This window comes from Mastigoproctus giganteus, chromosome 1 (genome assembly GCF_048544385.1).
Source record: "Mastigoproctus giganteus isolate SK-2022 chromosome 1, ASM4854438v1, whole genome shotgun sequence".
Lineage (NCBI taxonomy): Eukaryota > Metazoa > Arthropoda > Arachnida > Uropygi > Thelyphonidae > Mastigoproctus > Mastigoproctus giganteus.
Genome location: NC_143575.1, coordinates 196,930,077 through 196,943,494, shown reverse-complemented (window position 1 = coordinate 196,943,494; position 13,418 = coordinate 196,930,077). Strand labels below are relative to the sequence as shown.

Below are 13,418 nucleotides of genomic sequence, written 5' to 3'. Positions count from 1 at the left end.
CATTGAAGAAAATGAAGAATCGGAAAGCCCCGGGGGAAGATGAAGTTACTGTAGAGTTGTTAAAATTGGGAGGAAGAGACATAACACAAAAACTGGCAAGGCTCTTCACAAAGTGCATTAGAAAAGGTGTGATGCCTAAGCAGTGGAATAATGCAATCATAGTTTTGCTGCATAAGAAAGGAGATAAATCAGAAATTGGAAATTATAGACCAATTAGCTTGTTATCCCATATCTACAAGTTGTTCACAAGGGTCATTACTAACAGATTAGAAAGAATACTTGATGAGAATCAACCGAAAGAGCAAGCTGGCTTTAGGACAGGATTCTCAACTATGGATCACCTTCACGTAATATCACAGCTAATGGAGAAAGCAAATGAATATAAAACACCATTATGCCTGGCATTTGTGGATTATGAAAAGGCATTTGACTCCATACAGCATAAGGCAATGTTTCGGGCACTGGAAAGACAAGGCATAGATACTCCATATATTATGATTTTGAAGAAAATATATGAGAGTGCTACATCCTTTATTAGACTAGACAAAGACAGTAGGAAATTTAAAATCGAGAAAGGAGTTCGACAAGGAGACACAATATCTCCGAAGCTGTTTACTGCTGCCCTTGAGGAAGCTTTCAGAAGATTAGACTGGTCGCAGAAAGGAGTCAAGGTGAACGGAGAGTACCTAAACCATTTACGATTTGCAGATGACATTGTGGTCATAAGCCACGATCCCAAAGAATTAGAGGAAAATCTTAATCAGTTATGCACAGTTAGTAAAGATTTTGGACTAAAGATGAATATGGCTAAAACAAAAGTAATGATGAACAAGTATGCCACGGAAAGGGAAATAATGATTGAAGGAGCAGTAATTGAAAAGGTGGAGTCATATACTTATCTGGGACAAGTTATTAGCTGTAATAATGATAAATGGCTGGAAGTCAAGAGAAGAATAAATTTTGGATGGATAGCATTCAGGAAATATAGTCACATACTGAAGAGCAATATCCCAGTTTGTCTGAAACGTAAAATAATGAACCAATGTATACTCCCCACCATGACTTATGGAAGTGAAACTTGGGCACTCACCAAAAGAATGGAAGAGAAGCTAAGAACTACACAGCGAAGAATGGAACGAATTATATTGGGAATCAGACTGTTAGATAAGAAGAGAAACACATGGATTAGGCAGCAAACTCAAGTAAAGGACATTCTTATCAAAACTAAAGAACTAAAATGGTCTTGGGCAGGACACATAGCTCGAAGACATGATGACAGATGGACTAAGAAAATAACAGAATGGTACCCAAGAGGAGCTAGAAGAAAACCTGGAAGACAAAGGCGGAGATGGATAGATGAAATTCATGAGTTTTTGAGTAGTAAATGGATGGCCAGTGCTCAAAACAGAAGGAACTGGAAAGTTGCTGGAGAGGCCTTCATCCTGCAGTGGATTGAAAATGGCTGATGATGATGATGATACATTTGCACATCTCCAGTCGGTGGGAACCTCCCCTCAGTCCAAGGATGCTCTCATAATTATGGCTAAGTCTTTGCTTAGTTGCTTTGCCACCTCCTATAATATACCTGGATAGATCCCATCCACCCCAGGTGCTTTTCTTACGTTTAACTTCAACAGTTTCTCTTCCACTTTGCTCTCAGTTATTACAAAATCATTAAGTATCCTGCTACAATTTGATAATCTTCTGCCATTTTCAAACCTTAATAATTCCTCATGTGTGAATGTAGATGCAAAATACTCATTCAGTTTGTTTGCTATCTGAGCAGGATCATCAACAGTCGAACCATCGATGTCAAGTGGACCAATCAGATTCATCCCCTTCCTTTTAGAGTTTATATAAGTAAAGAAATCCTTGCTGGTTTTCTTAGCATCTTTTGCAATCATTGGTTACATTTTAAAGTTAATTAGAACTTGACATTTCAAAACTCAATCCCTTTTAAAACTAAGTTTCTTTTAATTCTGAAATTCCTTTTAAAACTCAGGAACTAAAAGGGAATTCTGAAATCCCTTTTAAAAGAGAATTCAGAAAAGGGTTTTAAGAGATTTCAGAAAGAGCACTGTCCAATTCTGCTTAGCATTAAGGAGGCGCCTCCGTAGCCAGGTGGGAAGGAGCAGCAGTGCATAGCATACGCTTCTTGATTAGACCAGGGTTCGAGCCCGTCACCACCAAAGACGGAGGATGCGGAAAGGTCAGGGAATGACCACCGCATATCCTCGGAGCAATATGGCCTTAGTCGCTAATGCTCCTAAAAACCAAAATAACAACAACAAGCTTAGCATTAATATGTCTTATAATTTGTTTACTGAAAGATTATGCCATTCTGAAATTATACAATTATACCTTTCTGAAAAGAACTGCAGCATTGAATATTGATACATTTTATTCGATAATTATTTTGACTTTGTGTTATCAAATGGAGATGAAAAAGGGAGGTAAGTTTTGTTTGTGGTCACTAATGAATATAATTCACTGTAGCTAAGTAAGAATATCACCCTTCATAAAAGAGTCCAGTGTATCTTTTTGGCCACAGCTACCCCTGCTTCACCCAATAAACATAAAGATTAGTTGGGGGACAAGTGTTCCTACCACAAAACGGTTGCTGCCAACAGCCACAGCATCACACAGCAATTAACCCTGCCCTCTTGTGTGAAGAACTTGGAAAAAGTATATCAGCACGTGAAAACAGATATTTCATTTCAAATGGCTGAAAATGAAACTTTGGGCAAAAAACTGTTTTAGTGTGAGATCTCTTATTGTGCTGGCAGTTGACAGACTACTGTGTGATATGAGGACTGTAGGCATGACACAGCAAAAGCCGATTGATGACACGGATATAAAATAATAAGATTTATTATCTTTGTTTCATGAAAATAAAAAAGAAATTTGTCTTTTTCATTTGATGGGAAAAACAAGAGATAAATACAAACATGTTCTTTCCATAGCTAGAGCAGAGAGTTTATGCACGTTTACTGGCAGTAAAGTGACAGGTGCTCGTTGCTCCCACTTAGCAATCCTACAGAGAGAGAGAGAGTGCATCTTGAAATATGAAAATTAATCCACTCGCACGCACATACATATCAAAACGAAATTGCTCACAATAAAAACGCTTATATAGGTAATCACATATTCATATTAAAAATTAGAAAAAATAGGTAAATTTTATTTCAGGCTATAATGAAAATGTTAAAAGATATCCCTGATACCTGCACTATATTGAGTTTGCACTGGATGTACTAATACATATTGAAATATGATGTAAAAAGTATTGATATTTGAGAGGACAAAATTTTGAACCTTCTCCCCCCCCCCTTTCATAGTGAGATTCTAATATACAGTCAGACCTCTATGTAACAAAAACAAAATTGATCATTTCCTTGAAAAAATTCATTAAACAGAAATTTCGTTATAAAGAAATACGACCTTTTCAACAATGAAAGATACTGTAAATTCAGAAATACGGTAAAAGATGGGAAATAAATCAGAAATAAATGGGAATGAATAAATTTTCTAACATTTTAAAATAATTAATTTAATAATACATACACATTAAGAAATAACTACTTACATGATGCACACAGTGTATTAGTATACTTTTAAAATTATGTTGTAAAATATTTGTTTGTTTTTTTTTTTTGTACACTGGATTCTACTGTAAACCTTTCATAAAAATGTTCACATTTGTTTAAACACAAATATATTTTCTGTTACATTTTTTTCCCACTGAAGGCCTTGACGCAAAGTTTCAAATGCTGACAACATTTCTTGTTTGGAAGGTTTAATATTGCCCTCATTTTCATCCAACTCATCGTCGATATTGTCACTAATTCTTTAAATACGCTCCAAAATGTTGGAGTTACTCGAATATTCAGCTGCTATGACATAATTATCAACTCCTAAAAATTCATCAAGAACAATTTCTCCACTGATCTCAAACCTCACTTGGAACTCTTCCTAAGATTGTCAGTGTCTTGTAGCAGTTCATCACTGTCAATTAGCATTTTTGCAAAACCTGCTTTTGCTAAACAATTCTTAATAGTTGTTTCCGTCACATCTTGACTTCACACTTTCGCCAACTCTGATACGCATATCTGCAAATCTATAACAAAATTTATAGATTGGTTGGTTGGTTTCTATTCTCAGCATAATTTTTTTTCGGTATGCACCTTTGGTAGTGTATTTTCAAATCCCTGGACCATTGGCTCCACTTGTCATCCAAGATTTTTTGTTGTAGTCCAACTCTAATGACTTTACTCCTTTAAAACATCAGGGTTGTTTACTTTTGCTTATTATAAAATTTAATACCAAATGTTAAAGCAATTTCTTTTTTTTTTTAACGACCCAATCTATGCTATTAAGCACTTCCACATTTTCACAATACACTCAAGGATTTCCTCTTAGACACTGTAAGGCTACTTGTGCAGTGTAATTTAGGGCCCATTTGTACCTACCATATAAACAAAGACATGAAATTTAGTGAAAGTATGGACAACTCATTTCTTCAAAACAACAGATGAATTTCCGGGATAAAGGAAAATCACTCACTCTCCTAATTCTCTAATCGGATGCTTACAGTAGAAAACAGGTTGACTAGAGCTAATGTCTGCATTGTGAATATGCCTTAATCTTCATCAATGGCTGTGGACACATAGGTAGCAGTTGACCAGCACAACTTCTCGGTATATAGTAGTGTGTGTATAAGTTTTACTTCTTTTTAGCCATTGCTGACCCGCTGCTCGGCAAAGGCCTCTCCCAAACCTTCCATCTTTTTCTATCTCACGCCGTGGTTGGCCAGTTTCCTCCTGCAGGGTTTTACAGGCACCACTAAATTGTAGAATGTTTTAACTCTGAATTCATGTAATTAATCCCTTTGCCTCTTAAAAACTAAAGGGATTAATTCTTGATCCTTTCTACTCAGCTTTCTACAGCATCAGCTTTATTGCCTAAAGACCAGAGTTGTGAACAATGCATACCCAGGTCTCTCAAAATCAATTTGTTATATGGAAATTTTCTTCATTAAACAGAAACTATTTGCAATGTAACGACTAAAGGAAAATCAAAAAAGTTCGCTATATAGAAGTTCGTTAAAGACAGGTCTGACTGTATTTTAATTAATGTATTCTTTTCTTATGTAGGCTCTGTTATCTTTTATTATGTACTTTTTAACACTTATCTACATTTAATTTTTAGGATTTTATATGTAGTGTATTTATTTTTATTTTGTAAGTAAACTACTTTAATTTTTATATTCTGCTGTTTAGTTGATTGATTTGTGTATAGTGGTATTAAAGTTTGTATTTGTTGAAACTTTTTTTATAAAGTAAATCTTCTTAATATAAGAGTTTTAATTATTTATTTCATATGTGTTCTAAGTTCTCTTGCTAAGAACCCAAAATTCAGAAAGCTTCTGGTCGCAAACTTTCTGAATAAAGGATTTGATACTGGAATTATGCCTTTCTCTAACCATTCTAAACTACTCTCTAAATAAAGCAGTCTTATGCTTGGGAGGAATATTTTAGGTCTTTCCCAGAATAATTATCCAAAAACATGTAATCAGAAAAACACACAAAAACACTCTGGAAAGGGTTATTCCTTCAACAGAAGGCATTTTTTTAATTATTTTTATGAAGAGTTTCAGTTTATAATAAATAATAAATTCAGTTTTTCAGTTTTATATATATATATATATATATATATATATATATATATATATATATATATATATATACAGTCGATTCCGGTTTTTTGGGACACATTGGGACTAGTGCATTTTGGCCCAATTATCCGAAGTTTCACGTAAAAGAAGTTAAAAATACAATGGACTCCCGCTTTACAATTGGTTCACTGTACGATCAAATCACGTTATGATGGACTCACCACAGTAAAGTACCATTCACTATACTATGTGTAGTAAGCGCCGGTCATTGTGATCATGTTTGCGAATTGAATTTTAATTCTATCAAGCAGTGATTCTAATGAGCGAAAATAGGAGGAATATTATCCACAGGCTATAAAAGTAAAGATATATTAAGCACAAATTTACCCTTTATTACCTTAGCAATTAAAAAATTAAATGATACCCGAAAATCAGAAGAATATACGTGATAATTGGAATAATTAATACGTACATACTAACTAGTTGACATTTCTGTTCGCTGACGTTTGTGGGTGGGGTTAAAATGTAAAAAGATAAGTAATCAATAACAAAGAACTCTGCACCACAAATTGCAAGTAACACAATATGCACAAGTGAGAACAGAGTAACAAGTTAAGAAGCTTTAAAAATAGAAATGAAGAGAAGATTTTGAAAATTAATTTTTTTATATGATTGAAGATTTCATGAAAATAACCTAGCTATCCATGGCAACCAATTTAATAGGATATTAAATTGGTTGCCACAGATAGCTAGGTTATTTCACCATAATAACCCACAGAATTCCAGCTGTCGGTATTATCGCAAATTCATTAAGATCAAGTTTACTATCCGCTTATGATAGATTACACTAACAGAAAAGCCCAATAAACAGGTGACTGCTAATTGTTTTTATTGTTTTATGGTTGTGACCTTCTTCCAGAAATCCGACTGAACCACGTGGTAAGGTCGGAGTCAATCGTAGGGTAATCTCCAGTGCTGCGGTCTCTTGTCCCGATTAAACGGCATTTTGTCCCAATTAAGCGAAGAAAACCCAGGCTATTTTCTCGATTGGTTTTTGTTTTTTAAGATTTGCCCCAAATAACATAACCGGCTGCCCCGATTAACCGGTGGCCCAAATAACCAGAATCCACTGTATGTATAAAACTACTGAATGTATTCCTCAAAAAACACAAAATTTTGTAATTCTGTTGTTCAATTTAAATATTTTGAATTAAGAAATATTGCTGAATTTAGACTGTAGACTTCTGCTAGCAGTCTACCAACCAGAATACTAAATGGGAAAAGCACACAGGCAATTTTTATCAACTTCATGTAACAGTTTATTAATTTTGTTAATTTCAAGATGGAATTCTATTTTTATTTCATCAAAATGGAAATGGAACACACATGTAATGTATAAGCAGATGTTTGTGTAATTTTGTATTTTTGAAAGCTTAACAATTTTATTAATGCTGAAATCAAAGTGCCTGATAGATTTATATTTTACAACTATAATGTGTTTTTAATTTTTGGCAGAATTAATAAAAGTTTCCACATATTTCTGCTTCCGTGCATAATATTATAATATAATATCGGTGTTTAGATACACCATAGATAACTCTTAAGAAACTACAAAGTAGCTGTGGTAGGCATCATTTGCTTTTTCTCATATTGTGCTCTGCCTTCACGACGAGTTGCCATGATATTGCACTACTTCGAATAAGTAACGCTTCACTAATAGCGAAGACTATTGTTACTTATTCTCGGTTGAGTACCACCACCCAGACAGCACTGTTTCACGGCTATTGGCCGATCATCAGTGGGTGGGCAGGTACCCTGGTATTGCAGACATGACGACCCAGTTGTGAAGTTAATCGCACAATATGAGAGATGCCAAGAGGTGTAGATGTGAATATTTTAAATAAATAAATGCACAAGGCATAATACTTTAAGAGTTTGGTATCTATATAATATCGGTGTTTAGATACACCATAGATAACTCTTAAGAAACTACAAAGTAGCTGTGGTAGGCATCATTTGCTTTTTCTCATATTGTGCTCTGCCTTCACGACGAGTTGCCATGATATTGCACTACTTCGAATAAGTAACGCTTCACTAATAGCGAAGACTATTGTTACTTATTCTCGGTTGTGCGATTAACTTCACAACTGGGTCGTCATGTCTGCAATACCAGGGTACCTGCCCACCCACTGATGATCGGCCAATAGCCGTGAAACAGTGCTGTCTGGGTGGTGGTACTCAACCGAGAATAAGTAACAATAGTCTTCGCTATTAGTGAAGCGTTACTTATTCGAAGTAGTGCAATATCATGGCAACTCGTCGTGAAGGCAGAGCACAATATGAGAAAAAGCAAATGATGCCTACCACAGCTACTTTGTAGTTTCTTAAGAGTTATCTATGGTGTATCTAAACACCGATATTATATAGATACCAAACTCTTAAAGTATTATGCCTTGTGCATTTATTTATTTAAAATAATATTATAAGAATACATGCATAATTTTGAATTTTTGTGCAATTAACAATTTTTATCAACTTCAAAATCAAAGTGCCTAATAGTTTCATCTTTATTTGTATGACTGTAACATTTTTTTTTTTTTTTTTTTTTTTTTTTTTGATTTTCTGCAGTATTAAGAAAAGTTGTTACATATTTCTGCTTCCATATCTAATGTATAAGCAGGAATATATGTGTATGCACAATTTTGAAATTTCACAGTCTTAACCATTTTCTGCACTGGGAAATAGTAATAGTATTTGCCAAAGAAGCCACAGGCTTTTGCTGAACTAGCAAGAAAAACCCAAGTAGATAAGAGAACCCAAATTATATGCTTCCCTCCTCACACAATCATCCTCAACTACCTGTGAGGGACAACTTGTTCCTGCTATAAAAGACTCTGGCTAAAAGAAACTTTCTACGATCTAATCTAACCCTCAAGCCTTTTAATTTGAATTTATGCCCCTAGTTCTGGAATTGTTTAGAACATACAGTGTACAGTGTTAATTGTAATGCGGCTGAGAGAGTTCCCCCATCTCCGCATCAAGCAATGTGATGAATACTAAACTGTAAAGACCAGGTTTAGGTAGGTTAGTGAGTGTTCATGTAGCATTAGTGTGGTGTTGTGTTGTTCATCTGGCCTCTTAGCCTAGGGGTCTGTGTTTTCATGGAAAAACCTCTACTTTGCCCTGCATCTCCACAAGGAGCCAGGTAGTAGGGAGTGTAAAGCACCGGCAGGGCGAACCCTGTGGTTGCCAAGACTACAGATAGGGAGAGCCACGTTTAAAAAAAAAAAAAAAAGATGAAAATGGAAGATATTAGTGGAAAGACAGGAAGTGGGAGAGGGTTAAAGTGGTAGAGAAAAAGAGGAGGATAGTAGTGTTGGCCCCCCACCTGGTTGAAAGGAGGACAGTATAGGTTCCCACAGGACTGGATTCCCATCCTGCCCTGGTGGTGGGCATTGACAGGTGGCAGTGGAGCTACCCATCAGGCAAAAAGGGAGGAGAGTTGGGGAGTGATAGAACAAACCAACCCAGGTGGTAGGAGAGAAAGGATGGATATTTCAATAAATAAACATTTCAGAGATACTGCAGAAGTATTATTTTAGGTAGTTGATAACAAAGTCAATTTTATAATGTGCTTATATTTGCTAAATTATTTATTTTCAAATACCACCAAATCAGTGATAGCATGTTATTCAGCTGATTTTTTTTTTTTTTTTTTTTTTTGTTACACGTTTAGGATACCATGTTTTTTTGCTGGAGAATTCTTTTTTTGTGTCCAGAATAATTGTCTTTGTAATTGCAATATAATTCATAAATATTTTATCCATAGGTAACTGATATAGGTGATGCCATGATTTTGAAAAGACTGTTTGAAGAACTATTTTTGAAAGGAATTATAGTTATATCCACTTCAAATAGGCCTCCTGATGGTAAGAATATTGAATTTTTAAGTGTATTTTCTGAAATATATTAATTGATGTTTCATTAAATTATAGAAAATCTGTTAAGTCCATTGTTATTTAATGCACATAAATACTTGATACTGATTTTTATGTTTCTAGTAACATGTTTGCAGTCTTTCAATGGCATCATGTTGGTTCCTGCTGATCTGGACTTTCAATGGTCTGGAGCTACAGCACTTTCAATTATGTGGATATGGATCCTGTTTCATGATTACATGCATCCTGAAAAAAAAAATTTATTTTTTTCTAGAAATGCATATCCATTAATAAAGATCAGATGTTTCAAAAGATATTTTTACCTTGCTTCATTGGTGAATTAAGGAAAATCAATTAAACTGAACACTTACTTTTAACAGAATGAGAACAATGAAATCAGCAGAGTACTTGCTGTAAGAATGGTTCGGCAAATGTTTACATTACATTAAGACTGCAGATCACAAGGAAATTTGCACAAGGAGATGGAATATAGTTTCCCAGACTAAACTCTTCTCATCATCATTACACAGTTTCCTAAGGGAAATTACATTATGATGATGATGAGGAGGAGGAGATCTTACCTGAGAAACCATCACATACATCACATGAGAGAAAAGATTTGCAATTGGATCAATACCTAGAGAGGAGAATTCTCTTGAGAGAGAGAGAGAGAGAGTTTTCATTTACTGCAATCCTCGCTGATGTTTGTACTGATCATATATTGACCAGATTGGCAGAGAATGTTAGGAAAAAAGAATGGCTGAACAACAGAAAGATGTGTATAAAAAAGTTTACACGTTTATCCTGCATTGCATTTAGCTGAAATTGGTCACTCCTGAGAATTCCAAACACTTCTCATTCTTTCCAGAGACAGATATGGACTGGTGTTTTTATAAAAAAAAAAGCCTTTTTATTAGTTCCAAGCCTAGCTCAGTCAATCAAGGCAGAGACCTATTGATTTCAAAATTATTAATGTTTTCAGTGACCATCCCATTACAAAGCCCTTGCCATATACCAGCTGATCAAAACCCAGTCTCTACTAAGCAATGTAGATATTGCTCCAGCTGTCCACTTTGAATGGATAGTACAAAGGTCAGCAAGAATCGCCTCTGCATAGGACACTGTCATCTTACGCATGCATATTTGCTGAGGGCAGATGACTCTCCTATGTGTGAGAATTGTGACACCTTTTTAACCATTTGTCATATTTTAACTGAATGTCCACGATATAGACAGCAACATTTTACATATTTTAACGTTTTTAGCCATCTGACTGAGCTTTATACACTTGGTTATATTTTATCTGACAATGACAATGTATCAGCTGTTTTTAGGTTTTTAAAATCGATAAACCTTTTTGCTTGTATTTAAATATATCTTTATATTAGTTTACCTCATACGTATTTATATTTTTATACATATTGACATAGTGACCTAAAATTACATAGTGACCTAACTATGTCACTATGTAATTTTTACTGTTATCTAGTATGGGACGTGATTTTGGTGCATTATAGCCCTAGTTGCTGATGCGCCATTAAAACCCAACCAACCAAACCAAACCAATCAGCAAGAATCACCCAAGAGAGTCCTTCCTCTAGGTCTGTGCTTGTTTGTTTGTTATTTGGTTTTTAGGAGCATTAGCAACTAAGGCCATATTGCTCTGGGAATATGTGGTAGTCATTCCCTGACCTTTCCGCATCCTCCGTATTTGGTGATCACGGGCTTGAACCCTGGTCTAATCAAGAAGCGTGTGCACGCACTGCTTTTCCTGCCCACCTGGCTAGGTCTGTGCATTGATCCAGCTACAAACCTCTGCTTTCATGTGGGTCATGCTTTTAACAAAATGATTTCTCAGGTGAACTCTTTTCCTCACTATCACAAGGCCCCCGTTTTGGAACTCTGTTCTTTGTGTCAACTTCCTTGCAGTTCATGATCTAAGCATACATTCAAACTTCCCAGATCTGGCAGTGAAATTTTTAAATAGATCAGAGCCCCTGTTCCAAATTTATAATAATATTTCTGTAGGGGGAACTGGGGAGAGAATGCTATGAGTTTGGAATTGAACTTAGAACCATCCCAGGGGCCAAGAGAATATATCTGAACATTGGTGGCATCGTTGGTGGCATCGTTTTTCTTGTTGATTAATTCAAAAACATACTTTCATTTATGCTGATTTTTGTATGAGGGCTGTAAAATCGTAGCCGGACCTGAAATTTTTCCAAGGACCAACAGAAGAATATAAGCTGAGAATTCTGCCGCAATTTAGCTTTCCATTCTACAGTAATACACAAAATATACTTTCATGTATATGAATAAACTTCTGTTGTCAGGTGTCTGTGACCTTAAAAACTTTACAGGGATCAATGAAATGTACTCTGAAAATGTGATATTAATTGCATTTTTTCTTAACTTTTTCTTAAGTAATGTGACAGCAGAATCTTTTACGAACTTGGATTTTACAGAACCCCAATATTTTGAAAAAAAAGTACTATTTGTAGAAATTAAATAAAAATCAATAAAACATTTCACTGCTTATTATCATTGACTTTGCTAAATTTGTTCAAAAATTGCAATTAGATAATTCAGTAATGTAACAGATTTCATTTCACTCGTTTGGAGAGGTCTAAGTTTAGATCCCATTGGAGACTGGAGAATTCTTGAAGGCCTTTTCAGTCAGGGCTGTAGTTAGCTGGACGAGAGAGTACAATATCATACTACACAACATGATCTAAGATGTTAATGTGCCAAAAACTAACAACAGCAGCAAATGAGAACTAAATTTATGGATTCTCAGGTGATTTGCTAGATTCATCCAGTTTCTTAAACTTGGAAAATGGATGATGCCAGATAATGATTGGCCAATTTGAGAAGTTCAATTGTAGTCATCTTCTGAGTTGTTCTTGCATGAAATACTCAGTCAGTTTCATTGTTCTCATTACTTTTATTAAACGTTAGTGTTCAGATTGATTTTATTTTGGTTTGTTTTCAGTTTATTTAATAATTTGGCAATGAAAATTTTATATTTATTAATTCTTTCATGTGACTTCACTATAAGCATTTGCAGAAAAATACCTTAGAAGCATGTATTGATTGAAATAAAATACATTTATAGGACATAGTTGAGAGTAATATAATTTCTCCAGACTTATAATAATAAGTAAATAATACAGAGACAACTTCCCAATGAATATCCTCCTGTAAAAATTAAAGTCCCTCCCTTTACTCCCGATGACTCATACATCTTTAGACATGTTCCATATTAATGCATTATGCCCACTACCTGCTAATGGTTCCTTTTTCAGAAATTCTTAATAACAGTCAAATCCTTATAAAAATAAAGTCAAGGATATTCTACCACCAGTTGCATCTTTAACTTGTTGATATAAAAAGCAGTTGTCTAATCAGTGTAGAAATACTGTGTGGTTCTATTCTGTGAGAAACCAATCCCAGAATTCCAATTCATCTCTGGAAAATTTAAAGTACTCCATCATGATACATGCTTATCTGCTTGTCCACTTCATTTGTTTGCACAAATTGTTGTAATATTCATGGTTGATATTCTTGGGTGCTTTAAGCAATATTTCATTAGAACCATAGGTGTCGACCCCTCTGTGAGGGAAGGCTCTTCGGCGGACACTAATTAAATTTTGATTTATAATAAAAGTAATGAAAACATTTAAAGAATATATACGAAATCAGTTAACATTTAGATAGTTGTAGACAGTTCTGAACAAACATAAGAACTGAAATGGCCCTGGAAATCTAGTTTAAACCATTGGCCCAGGAGAACAAAAGAAACCAAC

General features: G+C 34.9%; 1 protein-coding gene across 2 annotated transcripts in view; it reads left to right on the top strand.

Moving 5' to 3' along the window:
• Positions 1–13,418, top strand: part of LOC150091430 (AFG1-like ATPase) — a 185,816-nt gene that overhangs the window by 70,876 nt on the left and 101,522 nt on the right. For both annotated transcript variants that reach the window (XM_090383864.1, XM_090383871.1), the window contains exon 6: positions 9,504–9,603. In XM_090383864.1, the coding sequence (XP_090239990.1) occupies positions 9,504–9,603 (100 nt within the window). The remainder of the gene's footprint in view (positions 1–9,503; positions 9,604–13,418) is intronic.